The following is a 14,663-nucleotide window of genomic DNA, read 5'->3' as shown; positions in this document are numbered from 1 at the left end:
CTAACCAACGGACTACAATATATTAGATAAAAACTTGTAAAGTTTAAACTAGGGACACTTCCTTAGGTAAAGATCCTTTTATTTGTAAACAGAAAGCTCTTGTAGATACAGTACATCTTAGTCTACCTCTATGGTGTTACTCTATCTTTGGTGTTGTAAACTTAGAAAAGAAAATAATTCCTAAAACTTAACCTAATGTATATTAAACAACACAAGGCCTTTTTTATGTATGCTTAGAATCTCATTCTAAATAAAGTACTCCGATATATCACATTCTAGAGGTTTCCCTGCACTGACAAGTCCACATACCATATTTATGACAACAACCCTTTAAATAGAAGTTCCAAAAAAAATTATCATTTTTTGGTATTGTAATTACGTAATGTAATGCAATAACTCTTGCAGTTGCAACCTATTAATAAATAATCTATTCACATCTATCGATACTGACCATATTCTTTTCATTTACACGCTAAAGGAAACATATCGGCAGCTGGCTTGAGATGTTTACTTTTGACTGCTGATGGCATATACTTTTTGGCTACAGCTGCAGGTCATAAGTTATATACCTAATTCTCACCTAATTCTCAATATATCTGCCTGCCATTTATGTACAACCTTCAGCCACACTAGTTTTTTATGTACCCAATACTCCTGATGAAGCAGTAAGAAAACCACTGCGGAATGCATTGGGAATGTAAACCCCCATCCTCTATGTGACAATAATTCTGAAAGAAAAGTTTTATGTCAAATATGACGTTTCCTATGTAACTATTTTCTATATCTATGCAATTTGTGTATAGGTATTTCTCTTTGGGGAGCTGAACATTATATGGGTTCATTACTAGTAGTACCAGTACTAATGTTTATAGGCCATACTGGTATTTATGTGAATTTCATTGATCCAAAGTGGAGACACTTTTTATTCTATGTAAAGATTTTTTTTTGTGATAAATTGGCCAATTAAATATCCCAAACTTTTGTGTAAAATATGCGATTGGCCACTGTTGTGACAGATATGTTACTGAACCTAAAATCTTCTTATTCATCTACTAAATAATATTTCTTGGAATTGCAACCAACTAATAAATGATTTATTCACATGTATACATACTGACCATATTCTTGGTGTAATATCAATTGAAGACATAGTTTGTCAATTGGGTTTTCAGTATTTGTGGTGGGAACATTGCCCTTATATACTGCTATATAAAGGTGTTATTGATTCACATTTTGTCAAAGCTAATTCTGCATCTTGATCCAAACAGTAGGCCAGGCAGGAATTTAGAGTTGTATTTAGGTGGTAACAGTCTGCCTATAATGGGAAAATAAGGTTATTATTATTATATTATTTTTATACAGTATTTATATAGCACCATCATATTACGCAGCGCTGTACAAAGTTCATAGTCATGTCACTAACTGTCCCTCAAAGGAGCTCACAATCTAATGTCGCTACGATAGTCATATGTGGTTAATGTAGTCTAAGGTCAATTTTAGGGGGAAGCCAATTAACCTTACTGCATGTTTTGGGATGTAGGAGGAAACCGGAGTACCCGGAGGAAACCCATGCAGACACGGGGAGAACCTGCAAACTCCATGCAGATAGTGTCCTGGGTGGGATTCAAACCCAGGACCTAGCGCTGCAAAGGCTGGAGTGCTAACCCCTGAGCATAATTTTGCTACTAAATTAAATTCTGTAGGAATCTCAAAGAAGTTTTTAAATGTGCGGTACTTTTCTATATTAAAAAAAAAGAACATGATATAGTTTATTGACCTTCTCATACTTTATTACATTTTATTTGTTTAATTTATGGGTTCAGTAAAATAAACACACACATATGGGCATAACTTTTTATTAATTGACATTGGCCATTTAGATTGCACATGTTGGTGGAGCAAATCTTCCTTTATACGGTTGTTTCAGAATCTTTTTATTCATTGTAGGTGAATAATGGATTCCAAACAAAAGTAACATGCTATCTTCATGACAATGACATGCTGAGTTCATGACAAGGAATGGCGCAGGCTGTCCAACATTCACAGAAGTATATAGAATGTTTACTGAGATGATGGATAAAAAAATGTAGAGTAAAGGATATCAGCCTTAAGGGCGAAACATCTAGTGGAAGACCATCAACTGCAACCACTTACAAGATTTGTCAGCAAGTGGAAGAATTGATTTACACGGGCAGACGAGTCACAGTCTGTGAGCTTGCTGGAAAACAAGGGTATCGGTTAGGGTATCGGAAAGAGTGTGCAAAATGGTACTTTAGCAAATGATCTGATGTGAAAATGAAAGAGAAGTCTTCTTGATTTTCTCTGCATGTGCTGATATCATGACTAGTAAACGGTACAATGAAACACTCAAGAAGTCATTAGGAGGAGGAAATCAAACCTGAAATTGGAAACAATCCACATTCCCCATAGCAATACGTGACCACAAATCAAGTGGTTGGAAAATTGGACTGATTAGTGGTGCCCCATCCATTCTTCACCTTCTGGCACCTTCTGACTTTATTAAGTCTTTTGGGGAAATCAATTTCATGACTTAGATGAAGTGAAAATGTTTTTTAAATCGTGGTTATGACAGTGAACACCTGAATATTTTTCAAAGAGAAGTTGAATTCAATAATGCAATGGTGCAAATACCTTGCTTATGATGGAGACTATGTTGAGTAGAATCTTTATATAAAGAGTTAATCTACCAACGTGCAATTTGAGCAACTTATGTCAGTTAGGAATAAAAGTTAGATCCACTTTTGCATCACTTTTGGTACAGCCAGTGTACTTAAAAAATGCTGCAGTTAAAACTGGGCTTTGAAGAGCAGAAGTCATTCAGTAAATTAATTTTGAACATTATAAGCCTTTCTTTAAATGGTCAGACAAGCTGTTTGTCATGGTCTTGTGTAGCTTATTATGATCAGACTGGCCAATGAGTAGTTCTGTTCAATATTCAGAAGAAATAAATGTGACATCTAACATCCAATGTGTACCCAAATCCTGGAAATGTGGGCATTGGGAATGCAAGCCCCGACATTAATTCTGCATTATTATTGTGGTACCAATTTTCTAGTTCCATCTAGATCTGTACGCTGACTCAGAACTGATGAATACATAACCTAAAATAAATGAAAACAAATAATGTGAGATCCACCTAAAATAGACAGGTTAGCAGAGGTCTGCAAATTAATATGTTCTGTAGTGTTCCTTCAATACTAATTTATCCCACCATAATCAATATCTGGCTTTTTTTCACTTAGATACATAAATGAATGATATAAATATGAAAATGTTCCTGTGAAATGATTTATGACTGTACAAAGCATTCTTTCCCCTTGAACAGCGATGAGATGATGGTGGTCTCTAACCACTTAAAAAGAAACAAAAACCCTCAACAGAGGCAGATCATTTCTCAGAAGTCAAACCACATCACCTGTTCACATATATAAATTTCTAGTCCGTCCCTGGCTGCAGTGTGAAAGCTCAAGATTGCTACAGAGATTCCTAACAATGAGGCTTTTCTACTTACTCTCAGCTGTGACTTTCCTTCTGCACTTTAATGGCTGTAAGTACAAACTTCAGTACATATACTTGTCAACACAACTTGTACACGCTACAAAGCGATTTGTTCCTGGTATGATTGTTTAACAGTAAAACCTAAAACAAAACTCTTTGATTAGTTTATTTAAATTCTACACAATATGTATGCTTTCTTTAAAAATAATATATATTTAATATACATAGTATATATAATATAAATATATAGTATGGTGGCTCATGGCTAGCACTTTTACCTTGAAAAACTAGCGTCCCAAGTTTCATACTCAATTAGATCTCACTCTGTCTGTGTAGAGTTTGTATGTTCTTCTTTTTGCATTATTATTATTATTATTAATATTATTATTATTATTAATAATAATAATAATAATAATAAACAGAGTTTATATAGCACTAACATGTTGCAAATGACAGACAGTGATACAGGAGGAAGGGAGGATCGTGCCCAGAAGAGCTTACAATCTAGGAGGTGGGGGAAGTAACACGCAAAAGGAAGAGTTTACTTCCTACATCCCAAAAACATACTGGACGGTTAATTGGCCTACCATGGTATTAACACATGACTATGGTGGTGAATATTATAAAGAATAAGCAAAGTTTTTCATAGTTACATTACCTGCATATTTAGGTTTTTCACCCCACCAATGAAAAAAAAGCAATCTTTGCTTACAGGATAAGAAAGCTGCTGCATATTGGAAAATAGACCTCCCTTCTCTATATTTATTAATTTATATTATGCAAACATGATTTGCAGTGCTCTTAATCCTTAACCACAGTCATAGTCACACACTGGGGTTGATTTACTAGAGCAATGTAGGTTCTTCACATAGCAAAGTATATAATGAAGAGATTTTTAACTTAGCTTAGTAAATGAGATGAAACTTAAACGCTCAATCATGTGCAAAAAAAAAAAAAATAAATCCTGTTTTTTAGGATTTCCTAGCCTGTGATTTAGGTATTCTTTGCAAACAGTACTATCACCACATTCACTGTTTGCATGAATTGCCTGGTATTTTTCTTTAATAACTTTATTTTATCCCAATCTGCAGGTGTTTGTATGGAAATAATTGGAGGGAATGAGGCTGTTCCTCACTCTAGGCCTTACATGGTTCTTCTGAGTTATAAAAATGATGTAGTATGTGGAGGGGTGCTCATTAAAGCCAATTGGGTGCTAACTGCGGCTCATTGTAAAATGTAAGTATATTATCCAGCAACACTGTATTCAAAGAGAGACTTTACATGTTACATTTTTAAAAGCAATACTTCTATCCAAAATGCATCTGAACAGCGCAAGAGTATGAAGTATGGTGCAAAACATTTTATGTAAGACAGAAAAGAAAAGGAAAAGACAAGAAAGTCCCCTCCCATCAATTCATCTTCCCCACCATTATCACTTCCATCATTCAATATTTAGGGGCCTCTCAAATCCTCATTTAGTTTTTTTTCTCAAAGTTTAAGTGGAAAATGATGACAATAAAAGTTCTAAAGTATTTAGTATATAAGTAGCAGTATAATATTCTTATGGTCAGATGTATCAATATGTTCTAGGGTATTGGGTTATAAATCTATAATAACAATATAGTAATGAAATACAGTGATACAAAAATAGTAATACAAAAGTAGACATACTAATAAAAATAATAATAGTAATAAAAAAGTAAAAGTAATTATATTTACGCATCTTGCTTCAAGCATTGCCATTTGATGCTCTTTTCAAGCTCTATGGAACCCATTGTTTAATGCAATTGTGGTCTCAGCCTCCTGGTCTCCTGCTGAGTGAGACAATAGTCACCCACAACCAAAGGATTCTCAGCTCTAGAATGGAAGAATGGTGTTAGTAATACTGTATGTTGAGGTTGCTTGAGACTTGATTAAAGTCTTAGTGAATTTTGAATGATGAAATTGTATAGAGAATTTTAGATTTGAGACTATACTGGGTGAATCTGGGTAATACAGCAAACTTTGAATGCATTTAGTCCAGGATCGAGAACATTTGCCAAATAATACATTATTGCAAGAAATTAATTCTAAGTTTGCTGGATCACCCAGGTTCTTCCATGATAGGTTATCTTCTCTAGTCTTGGAGAGCTTTAATAAATCAGGCCTGGTGCATCCTTAACTATGTTGGGGAATAACAAACAATTGTTTTGGGTGACAAAAATCGACAGACCTATAAATGGGCCCCTATGTATTCATATGGTACATCTGGCAATTTTGAGTATTAACCAGCGGGTGACAGAAGTTGAAGACTGATTGGTACATTGGTAATATTATTATATTTAATAAACTGTAATTATCTCTATTATTGATTTTGACATGTGAATTTCTCATAATTTATTCAGTTTAGCTTGTCTGGGTTTCCAATGATATTCATATATCAGAAAAAAAATTAAAAAGGACTAACATTTGCCATTGATTAATCTTAATTACTTTGTTTTCAGCTATAATGAGACAAAGGCTGTCCTAGGAGCTCACTCCCGCACCGACAATACAGAGAAACAACAAGTATTCAGAATAAACCGTCCTATTAGTCACCCTTGTTTTGATTGGAACACAAAGATAAATGATCTTCAATTGTTACAGGTAAGAATACCATATACTCCATGTATTGCACATTTTTGCACAGTTCATAGAAAGCAGAGTTTACATTATTATTATTTTATTAATATTATTATTATTACACAGTCTTTATATAGCGCCTCGTATTACTCAGCGCTTTACAAAGTCCATAGTCATGTCACTATCTGTACCTCCAAGGAGCTCACAATCTAATGAAAATAAAAGGTTTGAACTAGAGGACTGCTCAGAACAACCAGCTAATGTTTACTTTAGCAAGCCTTGGATTTTGAGACCCTGGTTGCAGAACCTGCATTGCCCCAGGAGACTTGAAATTTAGTTTTTAATGGCAGTAGGGAAATAGCTGGGAAGGCAAGCTTTTACCTGCATGCATTGCAACTTGCATAATGCATGCCAGTGTACAAATGTAGTTCTTATTTCCTAAATAAATATTTGGCAACATTATAGTTATAACATTATTGTTTTTTTTTACAGCTGGAGAAACCTGCCAAGCTAAATAAGTTTGTGTCAGTTCTGCAGCTACCAAAACAAGAGGAGAATGTGAAACCTGGAACTCTGTGCAACACTGCTGGGTGGGGGGTCGTTGATATAAAAAGCAGAAAACCATCCGATGTCCTTCGTGAAGCCAACTTGACCATTGTCGATAGTAAAATCTGCAGCAAAGCATACAGTAAGGCTAAGCCTAAAGAAACAATAACCAGCAATATGATATGTGCAGGACCACCTAAAAAACGCAAAGATGACACTTGCGCGGTAAGAAGCCCTTGTTTTTTTTTTTTTTGTAAAATAATACCTAGTCAAGTGTCCCAGCAATTTTCTTGCATTGCTACTATGTTACATGCACCCCTGGTAGAGATCACAGCTACAAAATGTGCAGTGTGTAGTCGACCATTGCAAATCACACGAAAGTGGTCATGTAGTTAAAGCATAGTTAAAAAAGGGAAAAATCTATCTCTTTGCCCTTGGCACCTATAGGTAAGTGCCTACTCATGGCAAACCCAGCACTATATGCTGGTACCTTGTAGTGGCCTCCATGAAGGGAACACTCCTCCAGTAGAAAACCTTGAGGTCTAAGTCCATGGGTTTTCAGACTTTGGCACAACAATCACTAAAGAAAGGAATCCAGGAAAATAGGTTTTACAAAATCCAAATATAATATCAAATACTGATAACTGAAGTTTTATAGTTTAGACTTTCCAGATCAAGCAATCCCGCATGGCTCCCCATGGCTGGCACCTTGCCAGCCATTCAAACCTTGCACTGCAGCACTGATTTTTAAACAGCCGGCAATTGCACCTTTGACAGCTGGCAGCAATAAGCAGCACTGGTAAGGCTCACTGTTGTTCCCATTTATTCCCTATGAAGCTGCAGGAGGGAGACGTTACTATGTGGCATCTCGCGAGAGGCATTGTTTCCCTGGCATTCAAAAGCGGGAAATGCACCACAACCTTACCGCCAGTGTAAACCAGGCATAAGCAACGGTTTTGTTTGTAAGAGCAGATTTTAAGAAGAGTAGATTTGCAGGTAGAAGAAATTCTTAAAAAGGGTTGTGGGTAAAGAATTGAGGCTTGAGTTTAGGTCAGGTATGTTATTAAAGAACCAAACTTCACAAACTTTTAATGCATTCAGGACCACCACTACAACATGTCTCATCAAGTAGTAATAAAATAGTAAATAATTCCTGTCCCCCAACACAGTCCTCCCTTCAATTTTACCATTTATACAATATATCTATATGCTTCCTCAGTTAGATAGTATGTAATGCAGTATTGTACATTGCTTTTGTTTTACTGTGAAAAGCTCTAGAAATCACCATTTAATTAGGAAACTTGTGGTTTGGATGTATGTAAATGACTCAGACGTTTCACATTTCTGTGTGAGTTTGTGGCTGCATAAGTTACTTGTATTGCATTTTTTATCATGCCTAATGCATCTGTACAAAATATCTGTGGGTTTACTGTACATACAGTGATGAGAGCAACCATATTGTGCATAAAAATCAACACATTGTCTTTCCTTTACTTATTTTATTGCTTTATTGTCTAGGTGCTAGTGATATATTTGTACACAATTATAGATTTATATAACTGAATGATAGCTCATAATAGAAAACATGTTGTAAGCTTTTTAGAAGCAGAAAATGTTCATAATTATTTTCTACAAATGTCTGAAACCTATGACCTGTGAGTAGTCGTTGGTGTTTCCCCAGCCCAGACTATTTTTAGTTTCTTATAGATATATCGAGGAAGGGTTATCCTATCTGTCAGTTTTTTTATTTACTATGTGACAGTTCCTTCTTACCTATAAACAGGGCCAGTGTAAAATAATATGTAAAACAGTGGGGGCAAATAAATTCTAGTTGTCACTTGTGAAAAAATACATTTATAATAACAAATAGCATACAAACATACACTTATGTGTCTTTTCTAGACGATTTTTGTCTGTTTATGCCAAATTTGATGCCAGATATATATTGTTCTTAAAGAATGGGCATCCCATGGATTACAAACAGTTGAGGTTCTAACAGTCATAATTTTCCCTAATGTATTAGGCATATGCGTTTTAACAGATATACAGCTGGCTTGTTCCTAACCTTTGCAATGAAAAATGCACTAGTCTATAAGAAACATAAATCAGTGATATCTCCATCTAAAAATCTACAATATTTATTATAACAATTTAGGGAATGCCAGATTACTGCTTTATGAAGTCTATAGTAATATTTGTTTCAAACAGTATGCATTTCACTCAAGATTCACCCACCTTTTAGTCAAAATGTACATATTAGATTCAGTTTCAAAATGTGTGAATCAACGTTTACTCAAAATTCACACGTTTCTCTTTGATTCCAATATTTAAACTTTGAGTAAAAGTTGGGTTAAGTAACCCAACTACCACCACCAAAACTGAAACCAAAAAAAAAGTTGGCGTATTCTTGGTTGGAAACATTTATCATAAGGCTATATACACATGCAAGATTATTGTCATTGGAAACAATCTTTCACTATAGTTTCCAACGACAACAATGGAAAGATGAATGAACAAGCGCTGTACATTCATGGAGGGGGGAGAACGAGCGAACGGTACCCCACTCCGCTCACCTCCCTTCGCTTCCATTGCAGTTGTTTGTCTTCTTTAATTCATGGATGTGCCAGGACAGATCCATGAATGACGTTGGACGACCTCTGTACACACATCAGATTCTCAGCGGAGAGCAGCCCTGCGGTTCGGGTTGGCCGACAATCATCTGATATGTGTACATAACCTGAAGACCTCTTAGACCAATGTCCTGGGAAATATTGAAGTGAAATTACATATGGATTATATTGCTAGATTTGAAAGAGAACTCACCGGTGTGTGCCATATTTTTTCAGGGGGACTCTGGTGGACCATTGATCTGCAACAACAAGTTCACTGCCGTTGTCTCGTTTGGGCCAAATAAATGTGGAAATAGCAAAATCCCTGGAGTCTACACTCGTCTGACAGACAAATATCTTACCTGGATCAGAGATACCACTGGAGGAGCTACATTCTAAATAAAAACATATAGACGTGGTCACAAAATTTGGACAAACAATTAAAAACAATATACACCAGGCATGGGCAAACTAAGCCAAATATGGCCCTTTGGGCTTTTTAATCTGGCTCATTAAATATTTGTACAAAATTGTCCATTGGCTAAAAAAGGTAACCAATAACATTGTTCACATTGGAATGGAATGCAATTTGATTGTGTTTTCTTTTACTTTTAGTTAACAGCTTTTGCACATAGTTCATATAAGTTCATACAAACACTCTCTATTCATCTGATACTGGCCTGGTCAATCTATCAAATTTTAAAACTCATTTTGGCCCCTGAGCCAACAAGTTTGCCCACCCCTGATATTCACCATGTGAGGACGTGTTACATATTTGTTGAGTGTTTTATTTTGTCATTGTATTTTTCAGACCTCTCTGTTTTTTGGATTTTTTATGTTTTAAAGGGTAAGGCTGGGAACATATGTTATATTTCCACAATTTCTTTAGGTTTTACTAGAAGCTATGTAATGGAATGTAAGTTTATACTATTCAATCCATTCAAATCTTATCTAAGAAGATAGAGCCTTCTTGTACTATAAATGCTTTGGTACATTTAGGGAAGATCTTGCTCCTATATTGCATGGTATGTTTTCTGCATCTCTGCTTGGTAAATGGTACTTGGTTCTTTGACTGAGAATATTCCTAATCTCAGAAAAACCAGGGGCTACCAAGTACAAAGCACCTTCCACTGTAATTCGTAGCCATTAAGACTTCCAAAGTACTTTGAAATCACTTTCTTGCTAAACTTTTTATTGTACATATAAATATTTTTTTTTAATCAGTAATGAGTTCCAATAACCTGAAAAGGGTTACAAATGTGCTACCTGCAGAGGGCGCTTTGATATCAGTTATCACTGATTAATCTTGCTTGAGCTCTTTGAGTATTAATAATTGTGACACACCATTAGCAAGACATAATTAAGGGAGTAGTAGTGTAAATCATGTTACATTTGGATAATTTACATATATTTTTTATTCATATATTTTAATTTTTCTTTCATATATTTTTCATTTGTAAAGTTGTTGTTTTTTATTTTCCAATGTGCATCTGCTAATAAAATATTTGCTGAAGTTTCTGGTTCAAGCATTTTTTGTTATAAGTTGACATCTGTCTTGTATTGCATGTGATTTTATATTGGAATTGGTTGAAAGAGGGAAAAGGCAATGAGCAGCACTAACATGGAAAAAAAGTTTTCTTAAAAAAACAAAAAAAAAAGAATTGTATTTATTAAAAAAACGAAAAACTGTAACATAGTATGTTGCAGGGAGATTGAGCAGGAGGTTTGAAACTCCTGTTTTGTATTGAGTGCAGCTACATATTCAGGCAGAAGGATCTTGCCATTGAAATACAAGGGCTCTATTTATAAAACAGGAAATCTAACATTCCCTCAAATGTTTCATGGTGGAAATCCATTACTGCCATTGAAACACATGAGCCTGGAAAGGGAATGATTTAGGGAATGTCCGATTCTCTGTTTTATAAATAAAGCCCTAAGAGACATTGTTATAAGGAGATACCCATGATGTGCAATAAAATGTATTCATGTACATTTCTTTGTACATATTTCACTTCGTCCCAGTCATAAAAGTGGCAATGGGCTAAAAGGTTCATCACTTTTTAGTAGTACCATTACATTTTGGGCTCAAACATTCCTGTGTGGGAATCTTCCACGGTCATTTTCAAAGGCAGTAATTGATTCCCAGGAGTGATTGGAGCAATGTCTAATTCCCTATAGCAAGCCCTCACTAAGCCTTGGAGGATGCTTTTACCATCCCAGCACTTATTTGTCCTCAGGACTTCTGTAGACATACGGATGGTGTCTGGGAAACAAGGATTGACTGTGTAGCAGAAGCCCATAGGACCAGGTTAGAAACATAATGGGAACTCACGTTCAGTAACCAGAACATCCGCAGACATAATGCAGTACAAGAGAACCAAAAGAAAAACAAGGAAACAAAGCATCCGGGTAATAAGGCATTCGAGAGGTTAGGCTACGTACACACATGCAATAATTATCGTTAGAAAACAAACGATTAATGACCGATCAAGAATTATGCACAATTATTTTGAACGATCGTATTGTGCACAATTCTGTACATGCTGTACCGATACGATCGTTCAAACATAATCCACCAATAATGTACACACACTGAATACGATTGTTTGAATGATGCAGGAAGTGATGTGTAAAGGACAAAGTGTACTGCAGAACAATCCACGATCACTGAACGACCCTAACCACAAAAGATAACGAACGATTATCGCCCAATCAGATCTGCCTGGACGGTCGTTTGTTTCCACTCCAACTGTGCACAGCTCAAGGTGCTAGCAAGGAATGCTCCTTTAATTTTAATTGCACATGTCTAAAGGGAAACTGGAGCTGTTTCATAGCTGCTGAAGACAAACGAAAAATTGCTTGAATTCCTCCAAAGGGAATACACAGGGTGCTCTAAACCAGTGGTCTCTAACAGGTGGTTGAATGAAAAGGTGAACTAATTATTTAATTACCCATATAAAGTTGCTGATGCTTAAAATGGTAAATCTTTTAAATGATCCTTATTATGAATACAGTTGTCTTAATGTAAACTCATGTAGAGGGCTAATATTTCCTATTTGAAACAGCACACCCACTGTAGAGCATCTCAGGACTCCCAAACCCTGGAATTTCCTATGGCAATAGCTATATCTACTACAACAAGTCTTCCACTATTTGACCATAACCTTAGCTAGCCCAGGTTGCAAAAGGTTTTCTATTTGATTGCAGCCAGGGTTATCCAGGATTATGGTGCACAGATGGCCATACAATATGGCACTGCTTATCTTCAGTGTGGGCAGAAAATATTTTAAGACATAAAATATATAAAGACATATTCTCTCTGTGTGTTTTTTTCAATTAATTTTACTATCATATCATATCATAATTATGATTTATTTAGATCAATTCTAGCAGCCAACTATAAGTATTCCAAGTGCCATTAACATGTTCAATATATGGTCAATATAGTAATAAATATCACCATTGTAGCTAAATAAAATGTCCATCACGACACAAAACCATGATCAGACAATTTCAAATCAAATCAATTTGTGTTGTTTTTTTTTTCCCGATTCAGCATTCAGTCTACTCAGTCATCAAATAATTTGATACATTGTGTATGGTCAGGTTAAAATACTAGAATTAATTCTTTAGGTTAAAAATGACAGCAGAAAACACAGCAGCAAATTCTCCTTCACTTTATAAGATTATGACGTACAGTATGTACCAAAAAGGAGGTACACCACAAGAGCATTTGAAATAGTAGGTAGTTCCATTTGGGCAGTTTTTATATTAGAGAAGATTACCTATGTATATACATTACTTGCAGCATGGCTGCCGCAGGAGACAGGAATGCTGAACATTTCCTCGGACCGGGTGAATGGATAGGCAGAGTGGACCTGAGTTTTCAGTCTTTGGGCCTGAACCCTTGGAGAACCATGCAACTGTTCCACTTCCTACACTCTTTACATTCAAGTGATATGTACCAGAGAACACTTACATCTTTTGAGAAGCTCTGTGAGGGGACGGGGGGGGTGAGACATTTTCTATCATTAATTTACAATTCACTCCAGGACTCTTTACTGAGCTCTTCCCCCTCTTAACCTTGCAATATGGGAGGAGGATGTGGGGGTGAGATTTACACTGCATTTACTTTGGTGTCACAAAGCCTCTACTAGCAGCAGATACCAGGAATTCAGTTATAAATTACTGTCCAGTTTTTATCTTACTCCGGTTAAGCTGCATTAATACTTCCCAATAGAGTCTGATAAGTGTTGGAGATGCTCAACAGCAACGGGTACCTTGATACATATTTTTTAGGATTGCCCTATACTACGCCCGTTCTGGGATACTGTTTGATCGATAACCCAACAGATGACAGACATACACATAGCAAATGATCCAGTATTTTTTTCTCTTTCAGCATAACTCCTTCCCCGTTAAAAGTTACTAGAGATCAGTGATTAGACACTTAATAGTGGCAGCTTTATCCTGTATTGCTGCTTATTGGCGGAAAAAAGAACCCCCCCAGTGGGGATGTGGTTTCAGTGAGTCCACGAGATTCACAGACTGGAGGATCTTGTTTTCTCAGGTAGAGGTACACATAGAAATTTCTTTAACACTTGGTTTTTTTGGGGTCTGAATTTTCCTCCTCACAGGAATACAGAAGCCACCAGGGACCCCCACGTAGGTAGAATTGTTTATGTAATCACCTGGGGTGAGTGTTTCAGTGTTTTTTTTCTATTCCTTCCCCTTCCCTAGTGTTTCAGTTTTATATTTAGCCACAATCACTTATTGTAAGATCTTCCATTTATATTGGTGTTCCTATCTCTCCGGAGATTAGTTTTAATTGGTACGCTGGTACCGATCTCTCTAGATGTTACTAGATACTGTACATTGTTTATATAAAAAAAAAAAAGTTTTATTGTTTTTATTTACTTTGTATTATTTCCCTATAATATCTGTAATTTAATGCTCCCATTTACTGTTAGTATTTTTGCAATTTGTATATTAATAAAGAATGTTTAAAAAAAAGAAATGCTGCTTTTTATATCTAAGAGTAATATTTTAAGTCTGCCAATGATACCAGAAATGTTCATATTGAAATCAATTCTACAAATATCAGCATAGCTTGCAGGTGTCTATGATTTGGAGGGACTGTCCATCTTCATACCCCCCAACTGCCCCTGATTTGGAGGGACTGTCCATCTTCATACCCCCCAACTGCCCCTGATTTGGAGGGACTGTCCATCTTCTTACCCCCCAACTGCCCCTGATTGGGAGGGACTGTCCCTCATCATACCCCCAACTGCCCCTGATTAGGAAGGACTGTCCCTCTTCATACCTCCCAACTGCCTCAGGTTTGGAGGGACTGTCCCTCTTCATACCCCCAACTGCCCCTGATTTGGA

General features: G+C 36.1%; 1 protein-coding gene across 1 annotated transcript; it reads left to right on the top strand.

Moving 5' to 3' along the window:
• The first annotated feature begins 3,439 nt into the window (after positions 1–3,439).
• Positions 3,440–10,788, top strand: LOC140334365 (granzyme A-like). Its single transcript, XM_072416700.1, has 5 exons — positions 3,440–3,568; positions 4,611–4,755; positions 6,003–6,144; positions 6,613–6,891; positions 9,513–10,788. Exons 1-5 carry the CDS (start codon positions 3,514–3,516, stop codon positions 9,672–9,674), a joined length of 783 nt encoding a protein of 260 aa, XP_072272801.1. The 5' UTR covers positions 3,440–3,513; the 3' UTR covers positions 9,675–10,788.
• The last annotated feature ends 3,875 nt before the right edge of the window (positions 10,789–14,663 follow it).

The sequence above is a fragment of the Pyxicephalus adspersus genome, chromosome 6 (assembly GCF_032062135.1).
Source record: "Pyxicephalus adspersus chromosome 6, UCB_Pads_2.0, whole genome shotgun sequence".
NCBI lineage: Eukaryota > Metazoa > Chordata > Amphibia > Anura > Pyxicephalidae > Pyxicephalus > Pyxicephalus adspersus.
Note: the sequence above shows the minus strand (reverse complement) of the source record. Positions and strands in the feature narration are given on the sequence as shown.

Coding starts and splice junctions, on each gene's coding strand:
- LOC140334365 (XM_072416700.1), top strand. CDS start 3,514: ATGAGGCTTTTCTACTTACTCTCAGCTGTGACTTTCCTTCTGCACTTT. Junction 4,756..6,002: donor ACTGCGGCTCATTGTAAAAT/GTAAGTATATTA, acceptor CTTTGTTTTCAG/CTATAATGAGACAAAGGCTG. Junction 6,892..9,512: donor GCAAAGATGACACTTGCGCG/GTAAGAAGCCCT, acceptor ATATTTTTTCAG/GGGGACTCTGGTGGACCATT.